Source organism: Eucyclogobius newberryi, unplaced genomic scaffold, assembly GCF_026437365.1.
Source record: "Eucyclogobius newberryi isolate DKJ021-1_F unplaced genomic scaffold, fEucNew1.0.hap1 SCAF_17, whole genome shotgun sequence".
NCBI lineage: Eukaryota > Metazoa > Chordata > Actinopteri > Gobiiformes > Gobiidae > Eucyclogobius > Eucyclogobius newberryi.
The window spans coordinates 5,260,691-5,275,781 of record NW_027315801.1 but is presented as its reverse complement, the minus strand read 5'-3'; the positions used below and the strand labels follow the sequence as shown (position 1 = coordinate 5,275,781).

Sequence of the window (15,091 nt, the reverse complement as noted above, 5' to 3'; positions counted from 1 at the left end):
CAGTTTGAGGAAGTTGAGAGTGAGCCATGATTTTATTGTAGAGATGCAGGTTTCAATGTGGCTGAGGGGAGGGTTTTGGGTGGATTTGGTGGTGAGGTATATCTGGGTGTCGTCGGCGTAGCAGTGAAAGTCCAGGTTGAGTTGGCGGAGGATGTGACCAAGGGGGAAGATGTAGCAGATGAAGAGGAGGGGGCCGAGGACTGAGCCCTGGGGGACCCCCTGCGTTACTGGGGAGAGGGTGGATGAGTGACCGGAGAGGGAAATGAACTCTTGCCTGTTGGTGAGGTAGGATGTGAGCCAGTCAAGTGCAGAGCCCTCAACACCCAGTTGGCGAAGCCTTTGTAGGAGGATGGAATGGTTTATAGTGTCAAAGGCTCCGCTGAGGTCTAGTAGTAACAGGATGTTGAGGGCCCCGGAGTCTGCAGAGGTGAGGAGATCGTTGAGTACTTTGACCAGGGCTGTTTCAGTGCTGTGAAGTGGGCGGAAGCCAGATTGGAGGGGTTCATAGAGGTTGTTTGACTGGAGGTGGGTGTGAAGTTGGGCGGCGACGATGCGTTCCAGCGTTTTTGAGAGGAACGGCAGGTTGGAGATAGGGCGGTAGTTGGAGAGGTTGGCGGAGTCTAGGGTGGTTTTTTTGAGGATGGGGGTGATGGAGGCCAGTTTGTAGATGGAAGGAACGTGGCCGAGGGATAAAGACTGGTTGAAGAGGGTGGTGAGATGGGGGATGAGAGCAGGGAGGCAGGCCTTGGTTAGAGTCGTTGGGAGGGGGTCGAGAGAGCAGGTGGTGGTTTTGGAACCGGTGATGAGGTCCATGATATGAGAGGAGTTAACAGAGGAGAAGGTGGTGAGGGGAGGGAAGGGTGGGTGGTCAGGGAGAGGGGGGGGCAGGGGTGGGGGTGGTGATGGAGTTAATGGAGACGGCAGTCATGGAGCTGTTGATTTTGGAAATTTTGTCATTGAAGGCAAGGAGGAAAGAGTTGCAGAGGTCAGGGGAGGAGGGTGGAGTGATGTCCGGTGGCTGGAGCAGCTTGTTGACGGTGGAGAACAGGGTGCGAGGGCTCCGGTGGGAGCTGTTGATGAGGGTGGAGAGGTGGGCAGATTTGGCGGCTTGGAGAGCGTCACGATAGGAGGAGATGTGTAATTTGAAAGCTTCGGCGTGGACGGTGAGGCGGGTTCTTTTGAGGAGTCGTTTGAGTTGGCGGCCAGTCTGCTTCATGGTGCGGAGTTCAGGGGTGTACCAGGGGGCGGGGTTGATGTATGAGACGGAGGAGGTTTTCCAGGGGGCTAGGGAGTCAAGGGAGTCGGAGAGGGTGGTGTTGAGCATGACAGCATAGTCGTCGGGGGAAGAGGGGGGGAGTCAGGGGGGAAAGCAGAGGATATGAGCTGGGAGAGCGTGAGGGGGTTGACTGACTTGATATTGCGGTAGGTGATGGTGTGTTTTTTGGGGTTGTGGGGCGAGGGTAGGGGGGCGGAGAAAAGGATGCAGAGATGATCAGAGAGTGGGAAGGGGAGGGGGTGGGGCTTAGATATGGGTAGGAGAGAGGAACAGACTAAGTCCAGAGTGTGGCCTTTGGTATGGGTGGGGAAGTCAATATGTTGGGTGAGATGGAAGCAGTCCAGGAGAGAGAGGAAGTCGGATGTCAGTGGGGCGTTGGGGCAGTCAATGTGGATGTTGAAGTCACCAGTGAGTAGGAGGCGGGCAGAGAGAGAGGATGCGATGGTGAGGAGTTCAGACAATTTAGTGAGGAAAGAGGGGTGGGGCTTTGGGGGACGATAGATCAGGATAGCGGTGATAGAGTTGGGGAGGGAGAAGGCGAGGTATTCAAATGATGAGATGGATGGAAGGTTGAGGTTCAGTTCAGTGATGGATGTTGATTTTTTATGAATAACAGCATGACCTCCTCCACGCCCGGAGAGGCGGGGTTTGGCAGTGTAAGTGTAGTTGGAGGGAGTGGCTTGGTTGAGAGCATAGAAGTCCAGGGGCTGTTGCCATGTTTCACAGAGGAGAAGCAGATCAATGTTATTGTCCAGTAGCAGTTCAGATTTAACAGGTGATTTGTTGGAGAGGGAGCGGCAGTTCAGCAGTGCAAGGGAGATGGATGGGGGCGCGGAGATGGATGGGGGCGCAGGGGTGGGGGGGCGGAGGTTGCTGAGGTTGGCAGTGCGGCAGGTGGGGGTGACGGGGGGGCGAAAACTAGTCCAGAGTGAGGGGATAGGTGAGCCGTCGTTGGAGTGTTGGTTATGGGAGAGACCAGAGCCCCTGTGGATGTAGCGGGGCCGGCGAAGGATCCCAGCTGAGCTAGCTGCAGAGGCAGCAGCAGCTGGGAGACGGTGGTTATGGTTGAGGAGGTGAAGGTCAGCAGCGGTGTAGGTGAGTAGGCGAGAAGTTGGTGGAGCGGTGGCCTGGAGGCGCGGGAGTGATAGTCCGAGGAGGAGATGGAACGTAGCAGCAGATGAGAGTAATCCAGTTAGTATGTTGGCGGTGGCTAGAGGCTTGTTAACTAGAAGCTGGTGGGCAGAGAGTTGTGAAAAAGCAGCAGTGGACCGGGTGTTGAAGCTGGTGGAGTGAGTGGCGTTGGTTGCCCCAGACCTTGTCTGCACGGCAGGGAGGCCCCGCGATACCATGACGGACCTCAGCAGGTGTTAAGCCAGCTGTTAGCTTGCGGCTAGGGCAGTAGATAGTCCAGGAGTGAGGGAGGAGATGAGCGATGGACGGTGCAGTAATGTCCGATGAAGTTAAGGAACAGGGATGTAGACAGAAGACAACACAGAGACGCGGGAACAAAACAAAACAATGGAAACGACTAACAAAATAAAGACGTTGGGACAGAAGCGGCAGTCCACATACCAGACGCCGGCGTTGCTCTAGCCCAATCAAGACGCATTTGAGTCCAGTTTTGTGACCAGATCGCCCCCGTCTGTGGAGCGGGGAAAGCAGAGAAACGGGGCTGTACCTTGGTTGTATGGGGCTGCTTTTCTCCGGGTGGAGCCGGTGCCCCGCTCTCCGTGTCTGCTCCTGTGGCGGGCTGGGGCCACACCTTCGCCCAGGTACAGACCTCCGGGGCGGCGGGTGCGGGAGCGCGGAGCCGGTGTTCGGGCGTGGAAACGCCGGTGCAGCGGAGGAGAAGCGGAGCCGCGTGCGGCTCGTGACCTTTTTGATACAAAAAGGTCAACAGCACCAAAATGCCTGTTCCTAGAGATCTGAAACTTTACACAGTTGTTGTCAACAAGATAAACATCATGTACAGTGAACAGCATATGCACACAATGAAGTATGTCATGCTCAGGACCATTACAAATTAACAATATTCAGGTGAGACTAAAAAAGGATGTTTTGTTTATGTTTGGGCCTCTGTAGAGTAAGTTCTGAAGTCCTGACAGTGTTCATGTGCACATCTGCAGAAACTAGAAGGCCTAAGCTTTCTAATGATGCATCACACTTGCATGTGGAACATAAGATCCTCTTTTAATAAGCAATGCCATTTGGGTCTGACCATTGTGCACAAGGCCAAATAGGTGGATGGTAACAGGCTAAGTCCTGCGCAGATGAACTGTGTGGAGTTATGGAGCATGTCTTCAACATGAGCCTGAAGCTCAGGGTGGTACCACAGGTCTGGAAGACCTCCTGTCTGGTACCTGTGCCTAAGACACCGCGCCCCAAAGACCTCAACAGCTTCAGGCCAGTGGCTCTCACGTCCCACCTGATGAAGACACTGGAGCGGCTAGTCCTGGACCACCTCCGCTCCACCGTGAGCTCAGCCATGGACCCGCTGCAGTTTGCATATCGGTCTGGCATCGGAGTGGAGGACGCCGTCATCTCCCTGCTGCACCGCTCTCTCTCTCACCTGGAAAAGCCTGGCAGCTCTGTGAGGATTCTGTTCTTCGATCTTTCCAGCGCCTTCAACACCATCCAGCCGCTGCTCCTGAGGGACAAGCTGGAGACGGCTGGTGTGGAGTATGACCTGGCAGAGTGGATCCTGGACTACCTCACAGACCGACCCCAGTTTGTGAGAGCCCGGAACTGTGTGTCTGACACTCGGACCTGCAGTGTGGGGGCACCCCAGGGCACTGTCCTCGCGCCCTTTCTCTTCACCCTTTACACTGCAGACTTCAGACATGACACGGACAGCTGTGTCCTGCAGAAGTTCTCTGACGACTCTGCCATCATCGGACTCATCACGGACGACGATGACGCGGAGTACAGAGGACTGGCGCAGGACTTTGTGGACTGGTGTCAGCGGAACCACCTCCTCATCAACGCGGGGAAGACCAAGGAGATGGTGGTGGATTTCCGCAGACGCCACCCCACTGCCCCCTCGCCAGTGAACATCCAGGGACGGGACATTGAGAGAGTGGACTCATACATGTACCTGGGTGTTCATCTGAACCACAAACTGGACTGGACTCATAACACAGACGCACTGTACTGGAAGAGCCAGAGTCGGCTCTACCTCCTGAGGAGACTCAGGTCTTTTGGAGTGACAGGGCCACTCCTGAAGACCTTCTATGACTCTGTGGTGGCATCGGCCCTCCTGTATGGTGTGGCCTGCTGGAGCAGTAGCATCACAGAGAGGGAGAGGAAGAGGCTGGACAGAGTCATCAAGAAGTCCAGCTCCGTCCTGGGCTGTGCTCTGGACTCGGTGCAGGAGGTGGGGGACAGGAGGGTCCTGGCTAGATTCACATCTATGCTGGACCATGAGTGTCACCCCCTGCAGGACACTCTCTCCGCTCTGGAGAGCAGCTTCAGTGAGAGACTGATCCACCCTCGATGTGTGAGGGAAAGGTTCCGTAGGTCTTTCCTTCCTGCTGCTGTCAGACTTTATAACAAAAACTGTTAGTACTGAACACTCGCAATACTGACCTAACCTAATACTGATGTGCAATTCTGTCATATGTGCAATTGCTGTTGGAATTCATGTGCAATTCATGTGCAATTACTGTGAAATTCATGTGCAATCTATGTGCTGTCGTGACACGTATTCATGTGCACTTACTGTCGGGATCACATGCAATGGTATTTATTTATTTGTCTATGGGAGTTTTTATTTATTTATAGGAGATATTCTACTGAAAGTGTTTTTCAGACTTCCTATAAGTGATCTGTTCTTCTGTATCTACCTGCGTTGCACCAATGAAATTTCCCCATGTGGGACAATAAAGGAATATCTTATCTTATCTTATCTTATTAACTCACAATGGGAAATGTATTGTTGCTTGAATGAATAGTATTACTGAAGTAGAAGTAGACATGTTGTATCACTGTGAAAAGAGTTAGGTAACAGAGTACTTTCCACTTGTGTCGATGGATAAACTCTCCAGCGCGTCATAATGTGCGGCCGGGTCTGATGTGGATGAAAGCTCTGCGCTGATGCAACGAAGAACAGAACATTTCTCCCCCTCTTTAAGAACGTTTAATGCAGCGCAAGCATCGCGGTAGCATTTAGCCCACAGCTACCGTTAGCATTGTTGGATGTTTGCACACATTTTGGCTGTTCGCTTCATCCTCCTCCATGTCTTTGTGTCTCCATTTACAACATTACTCCTAAAGTCTGCATTTGCTCTTGTAGTTGGGGAATAGTGGACGATAGAGCAGTTTTTCTACACTAAAATGAACGGATTGCTCTCTCCTCAGAGGTTTCCATGCGAGTCTTTGTATCCAGGCCTTTTTGCCAATCATCCATGTGACAACCGTATATATTTAAAGTACATAAATAATGGGCTGGATGGACTGATCCTTATACAAAGGTTCTGGGGACCTCCAACATCTGGGCCCCACTAAGAGATTAAAACTGACCAAACAATATTCACATTTCGGTGGACGATATGATCACAATATGCGTCTCACGGAACGATATTTAATGACATTTTGAAGAGGTTTTAACAGAATTGTTGATGTGCTGTAGCTTTTCCTTTCAAAATGTTTTAAATTTTTGGTGTGAATTGTTACTGTCATATTCCAAAGAATGTAAAACGAGCAAAGGATCATGGTCTAGGTTGTTCCCTCTTTTTTTTAATAATGCCAAAGGACGTTATGATTCCATATAGTGATAGTATAGTGTGAGCTTTTTGATGACACCGTAACACCATATTTCTGTTATTAGTACCTCACTACATGTTACTCTACAATATATAGTGTATATGAACCACACTGTGTACCACGGTTTCCCCGCAGAAGCCTGATAAATCTCTGTAATCTCACTACGTGGAATTGAACACGTTTTGAAAATTGAATTCCTGTGCTGCCGCGGACCGCCTCAGTATCAGGTGTAAAGCTATAATTACCTCGTCTCGGCCGCGGGACCGAGGCGCATATCTCAGCGGCGGATGTTTTCTGTGTTTTGTATCTTTGTTGGTTCCCCGGGTCACAGTGGAGAACTCGCCAGCCCTCGTCAGCGTTCTGGGCCCGTCTCTGCTTATTGTACAGCAGCTTCACAATGTCCACGTCCAAACATATCAAACAGACAAAGGTGGGCAGAGCGTATTAGCACACAGCTGGATATTTACTTTCCTCTAAAATAATTATACTGTTTCTCAAAGGTTCAGTGCAAGGAATGTGAACGCTTGAATAATTATAATAACGCTTTTTTTTTACACGCTTAATGTAAAATCAAAAATGACGTCGAGACAACAACAAAATGAGACTTAAATTCCATGTTAGTGTAGTTGGGGTGTGTCGTGGAGCCCTCCCCTTTAAAGTATAAACACATTCACTCTCACATTGGCACAAACAAGGTGTAATGATCCCGGACGAGCCCCCAATCGTTAAATACCCGAATTTAATGAACAGGAACGTAAAGGTAAATGAACAGAAACTCATACATAACAGAAAGAAAACAAAACATATGCCTCAAAAATGCAAAGGTCTCACAGTCCGAACACAACAAAGGTCCGTAAACAGAATCAAAGGGACAAATTTAAAGGGGACGCAAAATAAACGATTAAACCGCTAGTCTCAAAACACAGATTCGGGCGATGCCACCAAGGCCCCCGACCCCCGCCAAGCCAAAACGCAGACGACCTGAACAGCTGCCACGGGGTCCTAAAGTACTGGGCGGGGCTGCAGGTGGAGATGCTGGATTGGTCCATCCCCCAGAGGAAACAAGAAGGCAGCCATGTCAAGAAGGGGACGGCGCAACACACGACACACAGAAGTGTACATTCAATCCTCGTCCAACTCGTTTCCATGGCGCTCACAAACTCGTCCGTATTCACATGCATCAACTCAAGTGCGCAGCTTTTTCAGACGGCAAAGTGAAGCTGGAGAAACTACCATAACGCTATCAGTCAGAGCGTGGCATTCTGGCTTTTAATTCCAAGTTTACAAAAAATAAAATGCATCATTAGCCTGATTTTGTCATCATAAAACGCTACTCTTACAGTGTACTCTCGAGGGGAAGACACAACTACATAGAAAGTTGTGTACCCCGTGCAGTAAATATAAGTATAAGCAAAGGAAGAATGCCACTTCGCGCAGGAGCCGTCGTTTGCTCCGTGATCTATGACGAGGCTGTAATTGCTTCTGCTCCATAGAGACCGGAATGTTTCAAACACTCCGTGATATTTGACGCATTCGTGGATCTAAAAAAAGACAAATGAGTGAACATATCCACATGGGTGACTTTGTATTTAGCTTCTCGTTAGCTACGGAAACAAACTATTCTACTGGAAGAAGGAGGAGGAAAAGTTTATATCAGGGCCAGATTTTTCCGTGGGCCGAGGCTTCTGGGCCGGAGGTGCACAACACGTACTACAGTAACAACATTTTGGGTCGCACAAAATATCCCCAACACTGTTTCAATAAAATAAGTAGTTTATACAGCCCAACAACTGCTGATAGAAAAGATTTTTGTGGTTCAAAATGCGTCACCAACATCGCTTTGCTAAATAGCCCGTCCAAAACTGAACCAGAATTACACTAGGACTAGATTAGAACCAAATAGGTCTGAGCCAGAATCAAAACTGGTCCAAACAAGGACAAATCCATCAACAAACCAGGTCTAAACTAGAGCGAACCCAGAATGAAACCTGTAAACATTTTATTTTACTTTTTTCGATATTCGTGAAATGACTCGTGGGCCGGATTAAACTGCTTGGCGGGCCGGATTAGGCCCCCGGGCCGCATGTTGAGCAGCCCTGGTTTATCTGAAAGACGCTTGAGAAGTGACTGCAACAGGTACAAAAGAGAAAGTCCTCTGCGTTCACCGTTCCTCTGCTTGGATTGGTTTATTCTTTTTCTTTTCGTGGCGGAAATGAAACTCGACTTTTGAATTGTCGGGATATGTTACGTATGCATTCTCCTCAAAAACCATAGCATCTGTGTCTGAGTCGACATTAATATTTCATATCTTTGGCTTTTTGCTCCCGTCTTATATAAAAGCACAAAAATAGCAACAGACTGTTTGAGAAATGCTTTTCTAATCGACTGTTTCCCCCTCTCCCTCTCTCTCTCTCTCCGCCATCCTCCCTTCTGTCCCGCTGCACCCTCACTCCTCGTTCTTCCTCTCCCTCCTCTCTCTTCCTCTTCCTCCTCTCTCTTCCTCTCACTCTCTTTCTTTCTCCCTGTCCTGCTTCACTCCTTCACTCTTTCCTGTCCTCCCCTTTTCTCAAACTTCTCTCTCTCTCTCTCATCTGCATTCCTTTTTCCGTTCCTTTCTCACTCCCTGTCCCTTCTCCCCGTCATTATTTCTCCTCCCTCTGTCATCCTTTCTTCTTTTTGTCTCTTTTTCTTCTCCATCCTCTCTCTCTCTCTCTGTTCTCTTTCACCCTTCCAAATACTCCCTCCGTCTCCCTCCCTCTCTTTCTTACGGCCCTTTTCCTCACCCTCTCTCCTTCCTTCCGTTCTCCTTCTTCTTCCTGTTTGTTCTCCTTTATCTCCTCACTCTCTCACCGTTTCATTCTTTCTGTCATTTTCTCTCCTTCTTTCCTCTCTCTCTTTGTGTCCTTTTCTCTTCCATTCTCCCTCTTTCTCTCCCCCCTCCCTAACACTTGCCTCCATCCCTCCCCTCCGTCTCTATCTCCCTTCCTCTCCTCACCCCTCTCCCCATTATTCTTTACCTCTTTTTTCTTTTTGCGCCTTTTCCCCCTCTTCCTCTCTCTCTTCCTCCCTCTCCTCTTTCCCTCTCTCACCGTTCCTTTCACCCTCGCCGTACTCCCTCTTTCTCTCCCTCCTCTCTAACACTTGCCTCTATCTCCCTCCCTCTCCTCAACTCCCCATCATTCTTTATCTCTTTTTTCTATGCCTTCCTCCCCCTTTCTCCCTCCTCTCTCTCCCTCTCCTCTTTCGCTCTCCTCCGTCTCCTCCCTTCTCTCTCTCCTCCCGCTCTCATCTCTTCCTCCCTCTTTTCTCTTCCTCCTCTTCTCTCTTCATCCCTCTCCTCTTTCTCTCTTATTTCTCCTCCCTCTCCTCGCCCTCTCTCTCTTCCTCCCCCAATCCCCTCTCTTTCTCCCTCCCCCTCCCTCTCTCCTCCCTCCTCCTCTCTCCTCCCCTCTCTCTCTCTCTCTCCCTCCCCTCTCTCTCTCCCTCCTCCGGTCCCCTCCCTCTCTCTCCCTCTCCTCCCTCTCTCTCTCCCTCCCCCCTCTCTCTCTCTCTCCCTCCCCCCTCTCTCTCCTTCCTCCTCTCTCCTCCCTCTCCTCCCTCCTCCTCTCTCCTCCCCTCTTTCTCTCCCTCCCCCCTCTCTCTCCCTCTCTCCTCCCCCTCTCTCTCTCCCCCCCGGTCCCCTCCATCTGTCGCTCCATATTGCTCCTCTGCTGGTTGTGTTTTCCGGGCACAGACTCGTGGCTGGGCCTGTCGGTCGGCGTCTTCGTGCTCTGCGTCTTGGCTCTGGTGGCGCTACTGTCCTTCGTGTCCTGGAGGTTCGGCTGGCTCCCGTGGAGGAACAAGCCCCCGCTCCCCCCCTGCGGCCCGGCCCTGTCACCCCGCGCGCCCGAGCTCCACCCGTTCACGTAAGACCGCGCCCCTTACCCCGTTTGGACCCGCCGCGGTTCAAAGGGGTCACGTTGAGCGAAGTGCGTTACTTCTCTCGTTCTTTTGCCAAATTAAGCAAACAAACGACCTCGAAATGCAAAGTGAAAGAGGTTCTTCTGTTGTTGTTTGGAGCTTTCCTCGTCTTCTTCAACAAACTGACTCGGGGAACGTCTTATTTAAGGACAGAAAGGCCCGGATATGTGATAAATGTGAGCGTTCCTGTTGTTTATCTGCTTTTTCACTCGCTTTTCTTCCTTTCGATGTTGGCTACAAACAGCAGACTTTTATATTTGATGTTGGACTGTAGCAAATCTTACACATTTAGACGCATTTTGAGCTCTCGCTGCTAAAAATGTGAACACTGCGACGTCATAAATGTTAAATATAACGCTCACATGTAGTACATGTGACATGTACTCACATGTCTTATCGTCCGTGGATCATCATCAGTTTATTGTCTTTAAAATTGTGTCCCCGCGACAGGCCCAACCGCTCGTCGCCGCCGCCCCAGTCGCCCGTCAGCATGGCGACGGAGAAGGTGAAGGACCCCCTGAGCACGATGGGGTTCCTGGAGGCCGCGGTGAAGATCAGCCACACGTCTCCGGACATTCCCACCGACGTGCAGCTCTCCATGAGGGAGCACTTCCTGCGACGCACGCAGCGAATGCAGCGGCAGACCACCGAGCCCGCCTCCTCCACCAGGTGAACACACACATACACACAACACACACACACAGACACACACACACACACACACACACACACACATACAACACACACAACACACACACATAACACACAACACACAGAGACACACACACATACAACACACACAGACCACCGAGCCCGCCTACTCCACCAGGTGAACACACACATACACACACATCGTAATTGGGCCAATTTAGGAGGAAACCCGAGGGCCAATAAAAGTTGGTGTGAGGGCCGCTTAGTTTGGGGACCCCTGGGTTTGTATCTATGACCCCCAAAAACCAAACACTGATACACCGCGACTCGTCCGTGTTCAGAGTCACATGTTCAGCCGCTCGGAGACTGTGGAGTCTTTAATGAGAGATCACCGCTGCATGTGACATTTCCCTGATGTTATAATCCAGTGCAGCTGCCCCGGGGCACAGAGGCTGCTGGGAAAATCAATACATCCATCTGCACAAGCTCACGGGGAACAGGCCGTGTGTGAGAGCTGCAACGTTTAGTCTTTATGATAATATGATTTTAAAGGACACACATTATGCTAAATTAACCCTGTTTTAACATTGTTCCCTCACCACAAACTTACCAGGAGCTTTATTTAACTTTCATGATTGTTTCGTTCATCCTGTTTACGTGGTCCTCTCTGTCTGAGCCTAAAAAATACCCACTTTCAATGCTCCTGGATTGTGATGTCAGAAGTATCGTATTTTCCAAACTATAAGTCGCACCTTTTTACATAGTTTTTGTCGGGGTGCAACTTATACTTATATTTATACTTATACTCCAGTGCGACTTATATATGTTTTTTCTTCTTTATTATGCATTTTTTGGCTGGTACGACTTATACTCCGGTGCTACTTATAGTCTGGAAAATACGGTAGAAATCCTCCACCGTTTTTAAGTCCATAAATCATCGAAAAGACTGAGCATTTCTGCCGTCACACTACATTCATTTCAGTGTGCTTGTTAACATAAAACTGCACAAAGTTTGTGCCACCACTTTCAGAAGATATTGTGATTTTTTTTTTTTAATTCTCATGGTTCAGTAATATTAACCATAAACCAGAGGACACAAATACCGTATTTTCCGGACTAGAAGTCGCACATTTTTTCACAGTTTTGGCCGACTTATACTCCAGAGCGACTTGTATGTGATATTATTTGTTATTTTCACACTGACAACCACAAGAGAGTGCTCTAGGCTCTAAGCAACGCAGAAGAAGAATCTGCACTTCCTCTACCTCTTGAGTTTGTGGAGTTGTTTAGAAGTGACACAGAGGGAGAAGAATTCAATGGATTTAGTGATTTGGGGTCAAACTGATGCTTTGGTAAACTTGTTAGCATGTTCTTTATGCTATAGTTATCTGAATAACTGTTCAGATGTTACTTTAACATACCAGACACTTACCACAGTTCTGTCTGTGCGTCATGTAGCTGAAGGTGTTAGCGTTAGCATACGTACACCTATTCATCATGTTTTCTAATCTGTTATTATTTTAAACTGCATTTCAAGATGAAGTTCCCCCAAAAATCCCACTAATGTTTTTTTATTCTCTATTATGCCTTTTTTTGCTGGTGCGACTTATTGTCCAGAAAATACGGTAATCAACACTGACAATGTGGCCTTTAGATTCATTGTAAAAGCCTGAGCTTCTCCGCTGCACAAACGGCAGCGGCGCAGCGTCGTGCGCGTTAAAGTACAACATTGTGTGCTATATTTGGCCCCTTATGTTAGAAATCCATATGAAAGAATTGCAATATGGATTCCTAAGACGGGGCCTGTGAGTGAAACGGCCCTCCTCTTTACTCCTGAAAGAAGCTAATGCAACTCGCCGCGAGATAAGAAAATGCACACGGGGACAGCATTACGGCCCCGCGCTGTAGCTTTAATATATGCAGATAGCGAAGGCTTTGTATAGGCGACTTAGCGCCCGCAGAATTAATTATGTTAATCAATTATGTTTAGACGCCTGGTTGGAGTGCATTCTGCTAAAGTGATGGTTTCTTCACAATAAGAGGCAAAAGAGAGGCCAAAGAAGCAGCCAATGAGGTGTTGATAAAGCGTAAGCGTCAAGGTATTGTCGTCTGCTTGATCGTCATTTTTCTTTAAATTAAAAAAAATTTAAAAAAAATTATGTAATGTGAAATATAGACAAAATTTATTCATATGATTATAATTACCATGTTAAAATAGTTACTCCTTGTTTAAAAATATGTGTCTGTTGATTGATCTGTGTGTTTCATTAAATAAGAAAAACAAGAAAAAATAAGTGTGGCCCCGGGTGGGTCAGACTGTGTGGCCCCGGGTCAGACTGCGTCGTACATCACTCTGGAGGGTTTTGTTTGCACATAATTGCCAGTGACTCATCTCTTCCTCTTTCAAACGAGACAATTAAGGTCGCAATTAACATTCCCCGAGGATCGATGTGAGGTTTAACGGCGTCCGAGTCTGAGACAATGGGACCTCTCGTCAGCACTTCAGGGCCCCATTCAAGGACTTGAAATTCTCAAATGTAAATCTGGACCTAGAGAATGTTACGCCGCCGCCAATTTATTATAAAAAAAAAATTGCTATTTATTTTACAACAAAAACATACATAAAACAAACTGACCTTTGCCAAGAAAGAGAGAAGAAGGGAAAAAAAATATGTATCATGATAAATAATAATAATAATAATAACAAATATAGCCGCAAGCTGTGTTGATCGGCCCTCGCCACGCCGCCGCCGCAAAAGGAGGGGCGCCCCAATTTATCTTTTAAAACACCTACTGCTGAATCCGTGACACTGTCACGTCTTCTCCCCTTTGCTTTACAAAGTCAGTGACTTTTGATGGTCCACCCCTGAAGATGAGTCTCACCAAATTTCAGGTTAATCGGGCTAACGCCCTTAGAGGAGTTTGTAAAAGTATAAAGTGTTAGCATGTTCACATTTCAGAGATCTGGCGATTTCCCCATTGGAATAACATGGGAGGTTTCTGTCATCGCTATGGCTACACCGTAACAAATATGACATGGGTCTCATTGACTTTTTTGATCGGGATGCCAAAATGGAATTTTGTGCCAAATTTCGTAAAACTAAACATTTTACCCTCCATATAAAATTTTATGTCACTCTGTAGGGGGCGCTGTCACGCCAAATTAATTTATTTCACTTAAAATAGGTTTAGGGCAAAGGGTTTAACAACTGATTCAAATTTTATGCAATTCGGACTTTATCTGCGCAAGCGGCAGCAAATTTAAAATTTAGGAAATTTCCTAAATTGTAGCTACAGTTTGCGGCTTCGCCGCTCAGAGACCGTGACAGATATCAAAGTCATTTGGATAAGTTTTGATGTCCCACTCCGTCCTAGGAGGAGTTGGTAAAAGTACATTTGGAAAAAGTCATGCTTAGTAAATTTTGATCCAATATGGCCGACAATTGGTTGGGCGGACGGCGTTGCCGTAATAATATTTTTTTTACTTCTCTTGTCACCATCTACCCCTGCGCCAAATTTCATGATTCTAGGATCTGATTTTTTTGGGCCATCTCCTATCTCTCAATGCATTTTTTGTACATTTGGGGGCTCTGACGCGCCACTTGTTTAATTTTAGAAAAAGAAGATACTATTGGTAGATATTTTCCTCAAATCCATAAATCCACAATTCTCTCACTTCATTACATATTTGATGTTCAGACCGGGCTTGGGTCTGAGCGCCAAGGTTTATCCAGACAACAGCTGACCATCTCTCATTTGTTTTATTCCAATGCGGTGCTTATATGTTGTTATGTTCGATCTCTTTCCTCAGGCATAACTCCTTCAAGAGACATCTGCCCAGACAGATGCAGGTGGGCAGTCTGGACCTGGGCATGGACTACGAGTTGAAGGACGACAAGCCGGCGGGCCTCGGACGCATCCAGCCCGAGCTCTACCAGCAGAAGGCGCAGGAATCCGAGGACCCCTCCAAAAACGGCGGCGGCAAGAACTGCGGCCGCATCAACTTCTCCCTCAAGTACGACTACGAGAACGAGTGCCTGATCGTCAACATCCTCCGCGCCGTCGACCTGCCCGCCAAGGACCTGTGCGGCACGTCGGACCCGTACGTCAAGGTCTACTTGCTGCCCGACCGCAAGAAGTTCCAGACCCGGGTGCACCGCAAGATGCTGAACCCAACGTTCAACGAGAGCTTCCAGTTCCCCGTGCCTTACGACGAGCTGCCGGCGAGGAAGCTGCACATGAGCGTCTTCGACTTCGACCGCTTCTCCCGCCACGACATGATCGGCGAGGTAGTGCTGGAAAACCTAATGGAGACGTCGGACCTCTCCCGCGAGACGAACATCTGGAGGGACATCCAGTACGCCACCAGTGTGAGTCGGATGCTCGAGGGGAGTTCTGGTCGTGGGTTTTCTGATGGATGAAGGGGGCGGGACCGTTGCCCCT

The 15,091-nt window shown here is 48.6% G+C and overlaps 1 protein-coding gene and 1 long non-coding RNA gene across 2 annotated transcripts in view; both read left to right on the top strand.

The window, feature by feature from the left end:
* Positions 1 to 15,091, top strand: part of LOC140362679 (uncharacterized) — a 414,634-nt gene that overhangs the window by 141,167 nt on the left and 258,376 nt on the right. The gene's annotated exons all lie outside the window — the stretch shown is intronic.
* syt6a (synaptotagmin VIa) overlaps positions 10,464 to 15,091 on the top strand; it is a 34,207-nt gene continuing 29,579 nt past the window's right edge. Inside the window, exons 1-2 of the mRNA XM_072448826.1 lie at positions 10,464 to 10,666; positions 14,460 to 15,018. Of these exons, the coding sequence (XP_072304927.1) occupies positions 10,488 to 10,666; positions 14,460 to 15,018 (738 nt within the window). The 5' untranslated portion in view covers positions 10,464 to 10,487. The remainder of the gene's footprint in view (positions 10,667 to 14,459; positions 15,019 to 15,091) is intronic.